Here is an 11,553-nt window from a genome sequence, read left to right as displayed (position 1 = left end):
CTCTATTTCTCTACCTAATTTGTCGTGTTACTTTTCGTTGGTCGTTACGTTAGACAACAGATTACAGGTGTAGGTATAAAATGAAATGCAATTGGACAGGCAGATCGTATAGATGGGGATAGTTCAGTCTGTGTCAAGACATGCGTGACAAAGACCAATTGATTTTGCTGCCACGCCTATCGCACGCCTAATTGGTCGATAATGGCTAGTTTTTTTAAATAAATTTTGTTAAATTTAGGATTTCAATTAGATATGTATTTGTTGGAGGACGTATACCTACCTATGTCATATAGAAAAAATAAGTAGATGCGATAATGTTAGGTATCAAATATTTTCAAGTTGAGAAGGTTATAGATAGGCACCTTCTTAGATAACTCCTATTACATTTACTATGCATACAAATTTAGAAATCTAATAAATTAAATCTAATCAAATTTTTAGGAGTCCCTACCTACAATCTATATACATATTCCTATTTACTTAGATGTTAGATGGATATGTACTTTCCTTCAGCTGCTGAAGTACCTACCTACCATCTACCTACTGCCATGATTAGGGATAGCCTATAGGTAGATGTACTACTCAGATATACTTCCGTATAGAGGTGGGTAGGTAAGTACTTTATAGCCCCATAGGGGGTATAAAGTCAAAAGTCACCGTATAAGCAGGTATACCTGCAAACGCCATCTTTCGTAATAAACAAACCGTAAGAAGCACCCAATCATGTCATCGGAATAATTTGTGCAATTATTTGGCTAACGAACAGAGAGTGGGCGTGGCGGGCCATATGTCATTTGTTTGAAGGCAAAGGAGATGTGATGCCAGTGCGCCTCCCTGAAGCTTCCTGTTTGGAAGCAGTGACGAAATTAAAAAATGCCCACATCTGACGGCGGTCTCCTTTGAGCCGAAATAATAGATCAGTAACAACGACGGACGACTCGGATTTCTCGATATAGATATCTTTTATGTTAAGCGTTTTTTTTTGTCGCCTTTTTTCTCTGATGCGATACTGAGAAATGCAACATTTTCGATTATTTCACGACACAGAGTGTCTAGAGCTTAGAAGGTCAATCCCGAATCCGGTGAATGTTTCATTTGAGGAAATATGTATTCATCGTTCGAAAATAATAGGTACCATTGTGTCGGGAAATTTTTGAATGAAATGTTCAACTTAAACTTGATGATAAAAAATGATTTTTTCAATTCTGAATATAGGTTTTGAAATTTTCAGAATAGGTAGATAAAAATTAATCTAAAAATATAGGTAGATATACTATACCTATAGGTATATCTATCACACAATTCGATTCACGATTATATTTTATATTTCCAGTATTTGTTGAAGGGGGATGCCATAGAACTATATATTAACCTTTGACGGTGAGTTAAAACAAAGAGTAACCAACTTTAATGCAATATCTTTGGTTATTATAACCTTTATACTTCTTATATGTGGTAGGACTAGTAGGTACAGGATGTATCATTACTTACTAATACATGAAAATGAACCTAGTTTAGTGTTATCCAGTACTAATTTCTCTCAAAAAACGTTTATGGGTACTACCAGTGGCGTATGACTGGACAAGGAACTGTTTAATCTCTCGAATTCGACTCGAGCATATTTATAGCGGAATTGCAATTTCTTCAAAACTTTTCGATTCTTCTTAAATATTGTGTCTTTCTTTCCTAGCGAAAAAGTCATTATTTTTCGAGATATTAGAAAATAATTTAAAAATTTCCTAATCATTTCAAGCACATGATACGATGCCTAAAATGATAATACACTCTGTATATTGTATTAGTGTTCTGTGGTAAAAATCTTCCCGAAAATGAATAGGTACGCCAGTGATCGATTTCCATAGACATCTCTATGACTGAAAATGAAAAACTGAAAATACCCTGCCTTGTCAATATAACAAGGACTCAATGAAGAAATTTTGTCACTGTTTAAATAAAATTTAAGGGAACTGTTACTGGTTGCAGCTACTTGGCGACAAGGCCAACAACGAGTAACTTAACCAAAGAGTAACAGTCAGTGAACTAATAATAAGTTATTAGCAAAGATTATAGAACTCTATAATCTTTGGTTATTAGTTCACTGGTAACAGTAAGAGTAAGAGTTACTCTGTTACTCTTTCTTTGACTTAACTACTCTGGGATGTCGATGTCAAAAAATTGTCAATGTCAAACCGAATTTTTTATCACAGCATTACATTTATATGTCAATATCAATATTATTTGTGATTTAGAATATTTAATTATTATTCGTTTAATAACTGATACTTGTTCGTATTCGAATTCAACCACAATATGGTAGGTTATATAATTAACATCAAACAAATATCCCATATGACTAGAAAAAACGACATCAGTTCAAAATGCAAACTGATACCGCCTCCTTTTACATTTACTTTCAGATCCGTTTCATACTCATCCAAAATAGAGCTGGTAAAACCAGATTAGCTAAATGGTATATGAATTTCGACGACGACGAAAAGCAAAAACTTATTGAAGAAGTTCACGCTGTAGTAACTGTCAGAGATGCAAAACATACAAATTTTGTAGAGGTACAATACTGATTAGAATCTATGGGAACAGTTGTTGAATTATTCTGTTTCAGTTTCGTAACTTCAAAATAGTCTACAGGAGGTATGCGGGACTTTATTTTTGTATATGTGTTGATGTAAACGACAATAATCTCTGTTATCTCGAAGCCATACATAATTTTGTTGAAGTCCTGAATGAATATTTCCACAATGTCTGCGAGTTGGATTTAGTGTTCAACTTTTACAAAGTCTATACTGTAGTTGATGAAATGTTTCTTGCTGGAGAAATAAGAGAAACATCCCAAACCAAAGTATTGAAACAATTACTCATGCTAAATGCGTTAGAATAATTTTTTAGTAAACATTGTGAAGGCTTGAATGTGTTATCGATGATTCTGGACCTGATATTCATTTGCTAGTCGTGATTTTGTGAAAATAAAAGAAAAATGCATTGCTGAAGGTTGAAACGGTATTTTTGACCAATTGAAGGTTAGATTTTAATTCGTGTAAATATTAAGTATTAGAATCAAACATTAAATACTTTCGTCAGAATTAGGTAATATAATATGCACCTGTTGAATCAAGAATTTTTCGGTGATATCACTGGAAAAAATCATGCAAAAATAAAATAAGATTCAATGTAAATCTTGAAAAGCTAAAAAGTCTTTGATTAGGATGTGTATTTTTTAGCGTTATAAGTTCATTTTCTTAATTTTAATCTGAAGATACAGATTATTTCTTGTCCTGTTAATACGATGATTTATTTTATTTGTAATATTCAAGAACCTTCACATAATTTACTAAATTGTCTAATAGAATTGAAACATATACTTAGGCAAATAAGTTTTAAGTTTCTATATTTTATGATACTCAGTTGTTAGTATTAAAAAGAAATAATTTTTGTATAATTATATTTTTGTCTGTTTGTATTGCATGACTTGTTGGTGTGACATTCCATTTTTTCGAATGATAATTAAAGAGTATAGAGCTGAAAGAATAGTCTAACTTATTTTTTCACAAAACTATCAGTGATTTCTTCGCCTCAGAATGAGTACGAGTTTACATTTTATTGAAATGAAGAATGCAGAAACTGAACAGTTTGTTGAAGAACTGGATGTGAGTAACTCGAAGGGAAGTTTAATATTTCCCCTTATCTGATATAATTTCTGTGAACTTTACTTGGCGTTTAGCCGTTTTGTTACAAGCAAAAACACGCGTAGCGTATCCACCATATATTAAATATGGAGACGATGGAAATGTATGTAGCAGATTGAACTTATTGAAACACTAGTGAAAGAATCTCAATAAACTTTAGAAAAAATTTAATTTCAAATCACATTTTTCGATAAGATTTTACATTAAAATCTAGATTTATTTCTATGGAATATATATCGCGAAACCCTAGCAACAACTCACAATTTTTCCCATTTGCCAAGATTGTCAAAATGGATTCGGATAATCCAAAATATCGAGGCGACATGCCGACAAATCCAACTCTGACCGAAGTCTTCAACCGAAACAAGTTGCGACACTGTTCTTTGGAACTGTCCTCCAATAAGCCTGTTCCTCTCGATGTATTTGAAGGGTTGAAAGTCAATTTCTGTTCCGTAATTTGGTTGGGAAGTTACGATACAAAACCCGAAGAGATTGCATCTATGAAACTCGCTAAAGATCTGATATCCAGAGGACACACGGTAGTTTTGCACGTGACTGCGCGAAATAACACCAAAAATTCGCTTTCGAAAGTTTTGGACTACGCCAAATTTATTGGTGTGAGGAATTTGTTATGTCTACGAGGAGGTGAGTATAAACCTCTCATTACGTAGAGGATATTTATCGAAAATTAGTTGGTCTTTGGATCTCATTGCGACACTCTTGAGATTTAAATTAATTTGCGCAAGTAGGCAACACTTAATTCATCAATACTGGTTCAGTATAATACTCCTCATCTATTTCAAAATCTGAAGAAGTAAAAATGTTGTAAGTAGGCACAGCAATATCTTCTGGGGTCAAACAGCAGCAGAAAAGGGATATTGAAAAATATATTAGGACTCATTGAATATTTATTTCATATTATTACAATGTACACTTTGCTGAAAAGTATTTGCTCGGTGGATAAATATTGATAGTTTGTCAATTTTGAGTAGTGAATTCAAAATAGTTCTTTCCAGGTTCTCAGGAGTGCAAGCTTCAAGAATCAAAATACGATTTTCCCCACACTCCGGACATGTTGAAGTACATAAAAGCGAACTATGGCGATCATTTCGAGATTTGCGTTGCCGGATTCCCTTACAAACATCCCGATTCGAAAACTCTTGAAGATGATATGAAGTTTTTGAAAGAAAAAGTAAATAATACCATTAAGAATGACCAAATTGAATTTCGAATGAAAATTTGCGCGGCATCCGACAAAAATTAGGATTAATTCATAATTCTTTCGTTTTCCAACTAAAATTTTCAGAATATTTTGATCATTATAGAATGAACCTTTTCAAGTCTCTTCTCAAGTAAAATATATATGTTTTTAATTGTTTTTGCAGTGTGACGCAGGAGCAAAGTACATAATCACCCAAGCGGGATTCTCCTACGATATTTACAAACAGTTCCTTACCACTATAAGAAAAAACAAGATCAACTTGCCAGTGATACCAGGGGTTTATGTGATACAGTCGGTGGTGGATTTTTGTTTGCTCAAAAAGTTATGCAAAGTGCCCCAAGACGATCCGGCTATAGAATTCGTGAAGGAAAATAAAGATAAGGATGATGAAATAGCTGCTTTCGGCTGGAAGCTATCCACCGAAATAGTTAAAAAGTTAATTCAAGATACGGATTTTCTGCCACCTCATATTTTCTCCATGAACGAATTCAGAGCTATCGAGAATTTTTTGAAAAGTCTACGGGAACATAAATGACAGTATTCATCTCCATCTGTAATCTTATGTTCTATGGACATAAGTGTACCCAGTATTTTGGCCAAAATAAACACTATTTGCACAACAATCCTGTGATTTACAAATTTGGATATGGCTATGAGGTCCTTCTGTTCCTGTGCAATATAAAAACTGCTTCCTGGATTCAAATTAAAGAATTTCAAAGGAAAAATATTTTCCATTTTATTAAAATATGGTGGATGCGGTTTCCATCTCTTGCATTAATTTGTTCAGTCTGGTCTTACGCCTATGATGTGTATTTTGAATAATGAGAAATATGATTACATATTATGTATCACTGTTGATAAGGAACATGGTCAAGAAATGAAACTGTAACGAATATTTTACTCATTTTTATTCAAATTCAACAATTTAACTTTCCTTAATAATTTGCTCTGATAGTTTCAAAGAAACTTATCAAATGGTGGCAGTTGCTGAGTTGACGCTTAAATAAATTAATATCATAAGTTGAATCACAATAATACCTAATAACAAAGGATAATCCTTGATAATATACACTAATTCAAAATTTCCATTTGAGTTTTTTTCAGATTTGTTGTTCAGTTTCTGCCAAATCAGCTCCATATCTTTTTCTCATTTTGTAAATTGTTTCACATGATTTGAAGCAGAGCTGAAAATAAGTATTGTTTAATATTTCAGAAAAAAAAAATCGATGGAAAACTTTCACAAAATGTGAGTAGGTGAAATCAAAGAGATGGAATTGCGTAGATAACTACTCTGTAATCTGTGGTAGATAAGAATCACTGTAGATAATCTGACCATTCAACATAACCTAACGAGTATGTCAAAATATTTGTTTATCTCTTATTTTCAGGATCGGAGACTTTTTTTAAATATAAAAATTATATGAATAAAGAAAACAGCAATGTAGCGAAAGCACAAGAGGTGAGTAGAAATGTAGAAAATTAATATTACCTCTACATCGCAGACGAAATGCAAGCTGTCCTTTTCTGGAAATTTGAAAGCATTCAGACTTGCATGTAAAAGTGTTGATAAACCAAAATCTGAAGCAAACTTCATTTTATTCCATTTTTTTATGGTTTTCCTCCTGAAAATACTCTAATTTTATTTTTTGCTCCCATGGAACTACAAGTACTTACTGTGCTGCCCTTCTGTTGAATCCATAGGGTGTTAATCTGATTTTGTTCTGGGAATGATTGATGTTTTCATTGTCATAAGCCCAGCAATCTGATACTTGTATATCGTATAAATTGCTATCGTCTTTAAGATATATAAATATCGTAACGGGTTCTCCTATAGGTAGAGGTTCTTCGATGTTGGTTGTCTGAACATGATTTTGAAAAAAAATTGGTTATTTTTGAGATAACTGATATGGAACATGTTATTATTTACGTTTGGAAATATGCCTTTTTGTACTGTCATCCATGTTGTGATACTGCTATTTCCCAGAGGAACATCAAATGTTTTAATACTTGTTTGTGGTTTTATAATCACTGTTCGTTCTTGCCTTCTTGTCATAGGTAGTGCCTGTGAATAAATTAAATAACCTTATAAAGCTCTAAATGGATGAGTATCTCATCAATCGTTTCATTGTTGCACAAATAGGAATCTTCCATCTTCTTTGAAACATAACAAAGAGCTGATTACTTAATTAGTGTTAAAATCCTTGGACAAGAGAAACTGGACCAAGGTTGATATGCATTAAGTGAAACACGATTTCGAATTATCATCTCCAGATAGATAGATAGATAGAGCAGATATAATTCTTGGAGGTTTTTCTTTCTGCGGATAAAATTACCGATTTTTAAACATTGGAAAATGTGACATTTTATATGGACACGGATGCTAGGACTTCATTTTGCCAAAATTGAGTAGCATCCGACAATAATCCAGACATAAAAGTATAAATTCGGGGAAACTCGAAGAAATAATGTTGCTACCAAAATAATTCTGATTCAATATTTCGAATTTTAATCCGCGAGCTTTTACTGAATACATTTAGTTAACCTTTTTCGTTTAGCTCGAATTTATAAATGTACTCACCCCAATCAGCGTTATGGAACACAAAACAAATCCAAGAAACTGAAGACACCTCATATTGAATCCTTCGAATCCGGCAACTCGCTATTACTACATAAAAAATCGCAAGAAAGCCCGTTGAAATACCCTCCTAAGTCCAATAATCCGATCTGTGATAATAAAACCAGTAACATTCAGCATGGTTTATCCCACTTGTCTTGTTTTATTGCATGCAGGAAGTATGCTTTCAAATCGACTGTGATTCTGACATTTTTCAACAAAGAACAATCAAATCGTGGATGTAACATCACGTTGTCGTTCTTTGGGAAAGTTAATTAATGCGTTGATCTCTTAATCCTCTTGTTCTGCTTGTTATTATCTCACGAGCAACGAAAAGATCTCCGAATTAGTAAACGTTTACAGTTCATTACTATTTTCCCTGTTTAAATTGATTGTCTTATTTTTAAACGTAACTGCTTTACTGATCAGTTTTCTGTCAGTAGAAGAACAAAAGTATGTTGAGGCATGTATTGAATTACATATTCCTTTATTGCGTACGATGTTTTTACAATCAAGTTAATAAAAGATAATAGTGAACATGACCGATAATTCTTCCAATACTTTCTCCGCTTCATTACTCTCGTCAAATCATCATAAACTACCGTTTCACTCGATTAGTGTTTCGTAACACAAAGAAAAAAATTGAACAGTTACATTTAAATTACTTAAAACATTATAAGGAGTGAACGCAAATTTCAATCATTTTCCTAGAAAAAAAACATGAATTAATAAAGAATTAGGAATAAAAAAATCATCTTCAATAAATTAGATCCTTGGGATGGTTCTTGTATTGAATTATTAAGAAGCATTCACAACTTTTGTTTAAAGAGATAATCTATATAATTTTTAGAATATATCTAATCTACACGTTGAGACCGTTGCGTTTTCCCAAAAGTTCCTTTTAATCGTTTTTTAATCAAATTATTACAATTATATCCCCTGTTGCTATAATAAATAATAACGGAATGGAGAGTTTTGATCGAACTAGATTGGAAATTCAAGAGGTCCACCAGATTCGGAGATACAAAGATAACAATAGTATATATTCCAAAATACAAGCAAACAATGTTTATCGCGATTATTGATATTCATAGAACACTTCACAGAACGCTATCAAGAATCGTTGATTTAAGTAATCGCATAAATAACATCATTCCAAAATCACCGAGATTCAGAATGTATATTCTCTTCCTAATTAGAAGAACCATGGATATACCGAAGCTTTTTCTGTTCGCATTCTTGGTTTTGGGAATTAGCTGTGGTCCTCTACTTCCTATTGAACCTACGAAGGGAGGCGTAGTTCCTCTTCCTCAAAATGTTCGTCAAACTGAAGAATTCTTCACAGTCAATCCTTCATTACTGCAGTTCAAGGTAGGAAATTAACATATTCGTAAAGTTTCTCTGTTGCTTTTTTAAATGTTCCACTTTTTACTGTAGAATACCGTTTGCTCTTGAGTTCTTCAGAGCGCTTCTTTACCTTTTCAAGATCATTTCATTTTCTATTAATTCCTTTCATTAGGAAAGTTACTCTAATGAGCATATAATTATCGAATGCACATATTTTTTTGCCCTCTTCGCAGATTACCGGATTTACGTGTTCAATTCTCGATGAAGCGTTGATCAGATATTGGAAATTGATTTCAAATTCCCATTCCTCCCACATTTTAAGGAGGTTCTCACATAGACTTGAGACATTATGGACTGAACGTTCTTTATATTTGGGAAGGTTAGATGTCTTAAACGTCCACTTGGATGAAAAATGCAAAGACGATGATATTCCTAAATTGTTTATGAATGAGAGCTGTGAGTATATTTTTCTAACAACCGAGTCTTTAGTTTACTATTTAGCAAACCTGCATGAAGCTTCATTCAATGTCCATTTTCATGTCCTTTTGCATATATTTTTATCGCAGAGACGTTTTTCTTTTATCTCCGGAAAATATCTGACCATATTTTTCAGATAGGATAGAAATATCCGCAACCAATAAAACTCTGAGAGCTACCACAGTATGGGGGATGCTAAGAGCACTAGAATCCTTTTCCCAGCTCATTTATGAGGATGAGCAGACTGCTACAGTAAGATGATACTAATTTTTGATTTTTTTGTGCTAATAAGTTTTGGTCATTTTTAAGTTGAGGTTGAACAGCACTCATATCGATGATTATCCAAGGTTTCCTCACAGGGGACTGTTGCTAGATACATCCCGGCATTTCATTCCGGTAAAATACATATTGAAAACACTGGATGCCATGTCCTACAATAAACTCAATGTGTTCCACTGGCATATTGTCGACGATCAAAGTTTCCCATTCAAAAGCGAAAGCTATCCAGCATTAAGGTATTATCCACCTGTGAAATGATCTTACACGCAATTTAATTGATTTTAATTTCAGTGATAAAGGCGCATATCACCCTGTAGAAGCTGTTTATCAACCAGACGATGTTGAACAAATTATAGAGTATGCCAGAAAACGCGGTATCAGGGTGATGGTCGAGTTTGACACACCAGGTGGGCAATGCTCTAAATCGACTCCTCACTTATTAGAGTAAAAATTGGTTTTTAGGGCACACTTTGTCGTGGGGACGTGGTATCTCGGGTATTCTTACGAAATGTGTGGGTATTTCCGATGAATACGGTCCAATGGATCCTTCCGTACCTAAAGTTTTTCAGTTTTTGTCCAATTTCTTCGAGGAGATCTCCAAGGTATTCCCAGAAAGGTATATTCATCTGGGAGGTGATGAAGTACCTTTTGATTGCTGGTAAGTTCGGTTGACCAAGCTCAAAATGCCGCCCCAAAATCTTGTCTGTTCAGAATTTGTCAACCTTGAGTAAGCATATGCTTCGATCTTTTCTGATCACTTTTTAGGCAGAGCAATCCGAACATAACGAAATTCATGCAGACTTTAAACATTACTGGAGATTATGCCGCTTTGGAAAGCTATTTCATCAAAAAGCTTATCGATATAGTCACAATAAAAGGTTTGAATCCTATTGTGTGGGAAGAAGTTTTCGATAATGGAGTAAAGTTGAGCAACTCGACTATAGTACATGTTTGGAAGGATGGTTACACAAATACAATGAATAAGGTCAGATTTTTCAATGCAATTGGTAAAAATGAATTTGTCGCATCCGCCAATTAGAAGTTTCAACCTTGGACAAAACTGCAGCTCTCCAAAATTTTTACAGGCAACCAAAGCAGGTAAACCAGTTCTTCTTTCGTCATGTTGGTATCTGGATCACTTGGGAGGTTTGAAGGATTGGCAAAATTTCTACAAATGCGATCCGTACGACTTTCCTGGAACTAGTGCGCAGAAAAAACTAGTTTTAGGTAATAATTGAACCTGAATCTTTTCTGAGTGTTCTGTTATCTTGATAAACTGCTTTAGGTGGCGAAGCATGCATGTGGAGTGAAGCGGTCAACAAGAACAATTTGATATCTAGGGTGTGGCCACGAGCTTCTGCGACAGCTGAGAAGTTATGGTCATCTATCACCGATATCGATGAGCCTGTTGTAGACAGTACTCAAATGGATTATATGGCTAAGAGACTCGAAGAACACACTTGCCGAATGAACAAGAGAAATATCGAGGCAGAACCAGCAAGTGGTCCTAGCTTCTGTTATTAATTTATTTTATTATTTGCATATTATATTGAATTTTTATGAATAGGTAACTTTTCGTATCATTGAAATATCCCAAATATCCCCAAAAAATCCAATTTACCACCATGGAGGTGGTACTAAGTCTTTCCTAGCTCCATGAGTTCCTTTTATGCCGAATAAGTTTCGACACTTTAATTTGATGGGGTGAGGTTACTTCAACTTAGAAATGTTGATTTAAAAAGTTTAGAAACTGCCAATTTTACTTGAAATGCAGAGAAATTGGAAAGTCGTGACACCAGTAACAGAAATTCGCATTTATATTAATAATGACTCGCTTAATGCTTTATTGCTTGATAGACGAGTCTTTACTTGGTTGTAGTTGATCACACGAATAAAAAATGCATTTATTATAG

The 11,553-nt window shown here is 33.9% G+C and overlaps 4 protein-coding genes across 5 annotated transcripts; 3 read left to right on the top strand and 1 right to left on the bottom strand.

Annotated features, from left to right (window-relative positions):
* Positions 1-2,163: 2,163 nt before the first annotated feature.
* On the top strand, positions 2,164-3,545 carry LOC123306920 (AP-2 complex subunit sigma). The gene is made up of 3 exons (XM_044889119.1): positions 2,164-2,313; positions 2,418-2,567; positions 2,621-3,545. Exons 1-3 carry the CDS (start codon positions 2,311-2,313, stop codon positions 2,894-2,896), a joined length of 429 nt encoding a protein of 142 aa, XP_044745054.1. The 5' UTR covers positions 2,164-2,310; the 3' UTR covers positions 2,897-3,545.
* A 406-nt stretch (positions 3,546-3,951) lies between these two features.
* On the top strand, positions 3,952-5,546 carry LOC123307729 (methylenetetrahydrofolate reductase-like). Its single transcript, XM_044890149.1, has 3 exons — positions 3,952-4,346; positions 4,718-4,893; positions 5,087-5,546. The coding sequence occupies exons 1-3, from the start codon at positions 3,992-3,994 to the stop codon at positions 5,456-5,458; spliced, it is 903 nt and encodes a 300-aa protein (XP_044746084.1). The 5' UTR covers positions 3,952-3,991; the 3' UTR covers positions 5,459-5,546.
* Positions 5,547-5,860: 314 nt separating this feature from the next.
* Positions 5,861-8,214, bottom strand: LOC123307894. Its single transcript, XM_044890374.1, has 5 exons — positions 7,502-8,214; positions 6,851-6,985; positions 6,598-6,782; positions 6,413-6,545; positions 5,861-6,107 (listed from the first exon to the last, which is right to left on the bottom strand). Exons 1-5 carry the CDS (start codon positions 7,553-7,555, stop codon positions 6,024-6,026), a joined length of 591 nt encoding a protein of 196 aa, XP_044746309.1. The 5' UTR covers positions 7,556-8,214; the 3' UTR covers positions 5,861-6,023.
* Positions 6,264-11,211, top strand: LOC123307893 (beta-hexosaminidase subunit beta-like). Of its 2 annotated transcripts, XM_044890373.1 has the most exons (10): positions 6,264-6,382; positions 8,737-8,908; positions 9,118-9,340; positions 9,498-9,613; positions 9,671-9,876; positions 9,932-10,047; positions 10,103-10,298; positions 10,406-10,625; positions 10,726-10,867; positions 10,926-11,211. In XM_044890373.1, the coding sequence occupies exons 2-10, from the start codon at positions 8,744-8,746 to the stop codon at positions 11,162-11,164; spliced, it is 1,623 nt and encodes a 540-aa protein (XP_044746308.1). In that variant the 5' UTR covers positions 6,264-6,382; positions 8,737-8,743; the 3' UTR covers positions 11,165-11,211. The 2 variants fall into 2 exon arrangements, with proteins under 2 accessions (XP_044746308.1, XP_044746307.1); XM_044890372.1 differs by lacking the exon at positions 6,264-6,382 and having other exon boundaries at positions 8,623-8,908.
* The last annotated feature ends 342 nt before the right edge of the window (positions 11,212-11,553 follow it).

Source organism: Coccinella septempunctata, chromosome 2 (assembly GCF_907165205.1).
Source record: "Coccinella septempunctata chromosome 2, icCocSept1.1, whole genome shotgun sequence".
In the NCBI taxonomy this organism is placed as follows: domain Eukaryota; kingdom Metazoa; phylum Arthropoda; class Insecta; order Coleoptera; family Coccinellidae; genus Coccinella; species Coccinella septempunctata.
This window is presented reverse-complemented; position numbering and strand designations above follow the sequence as displayed.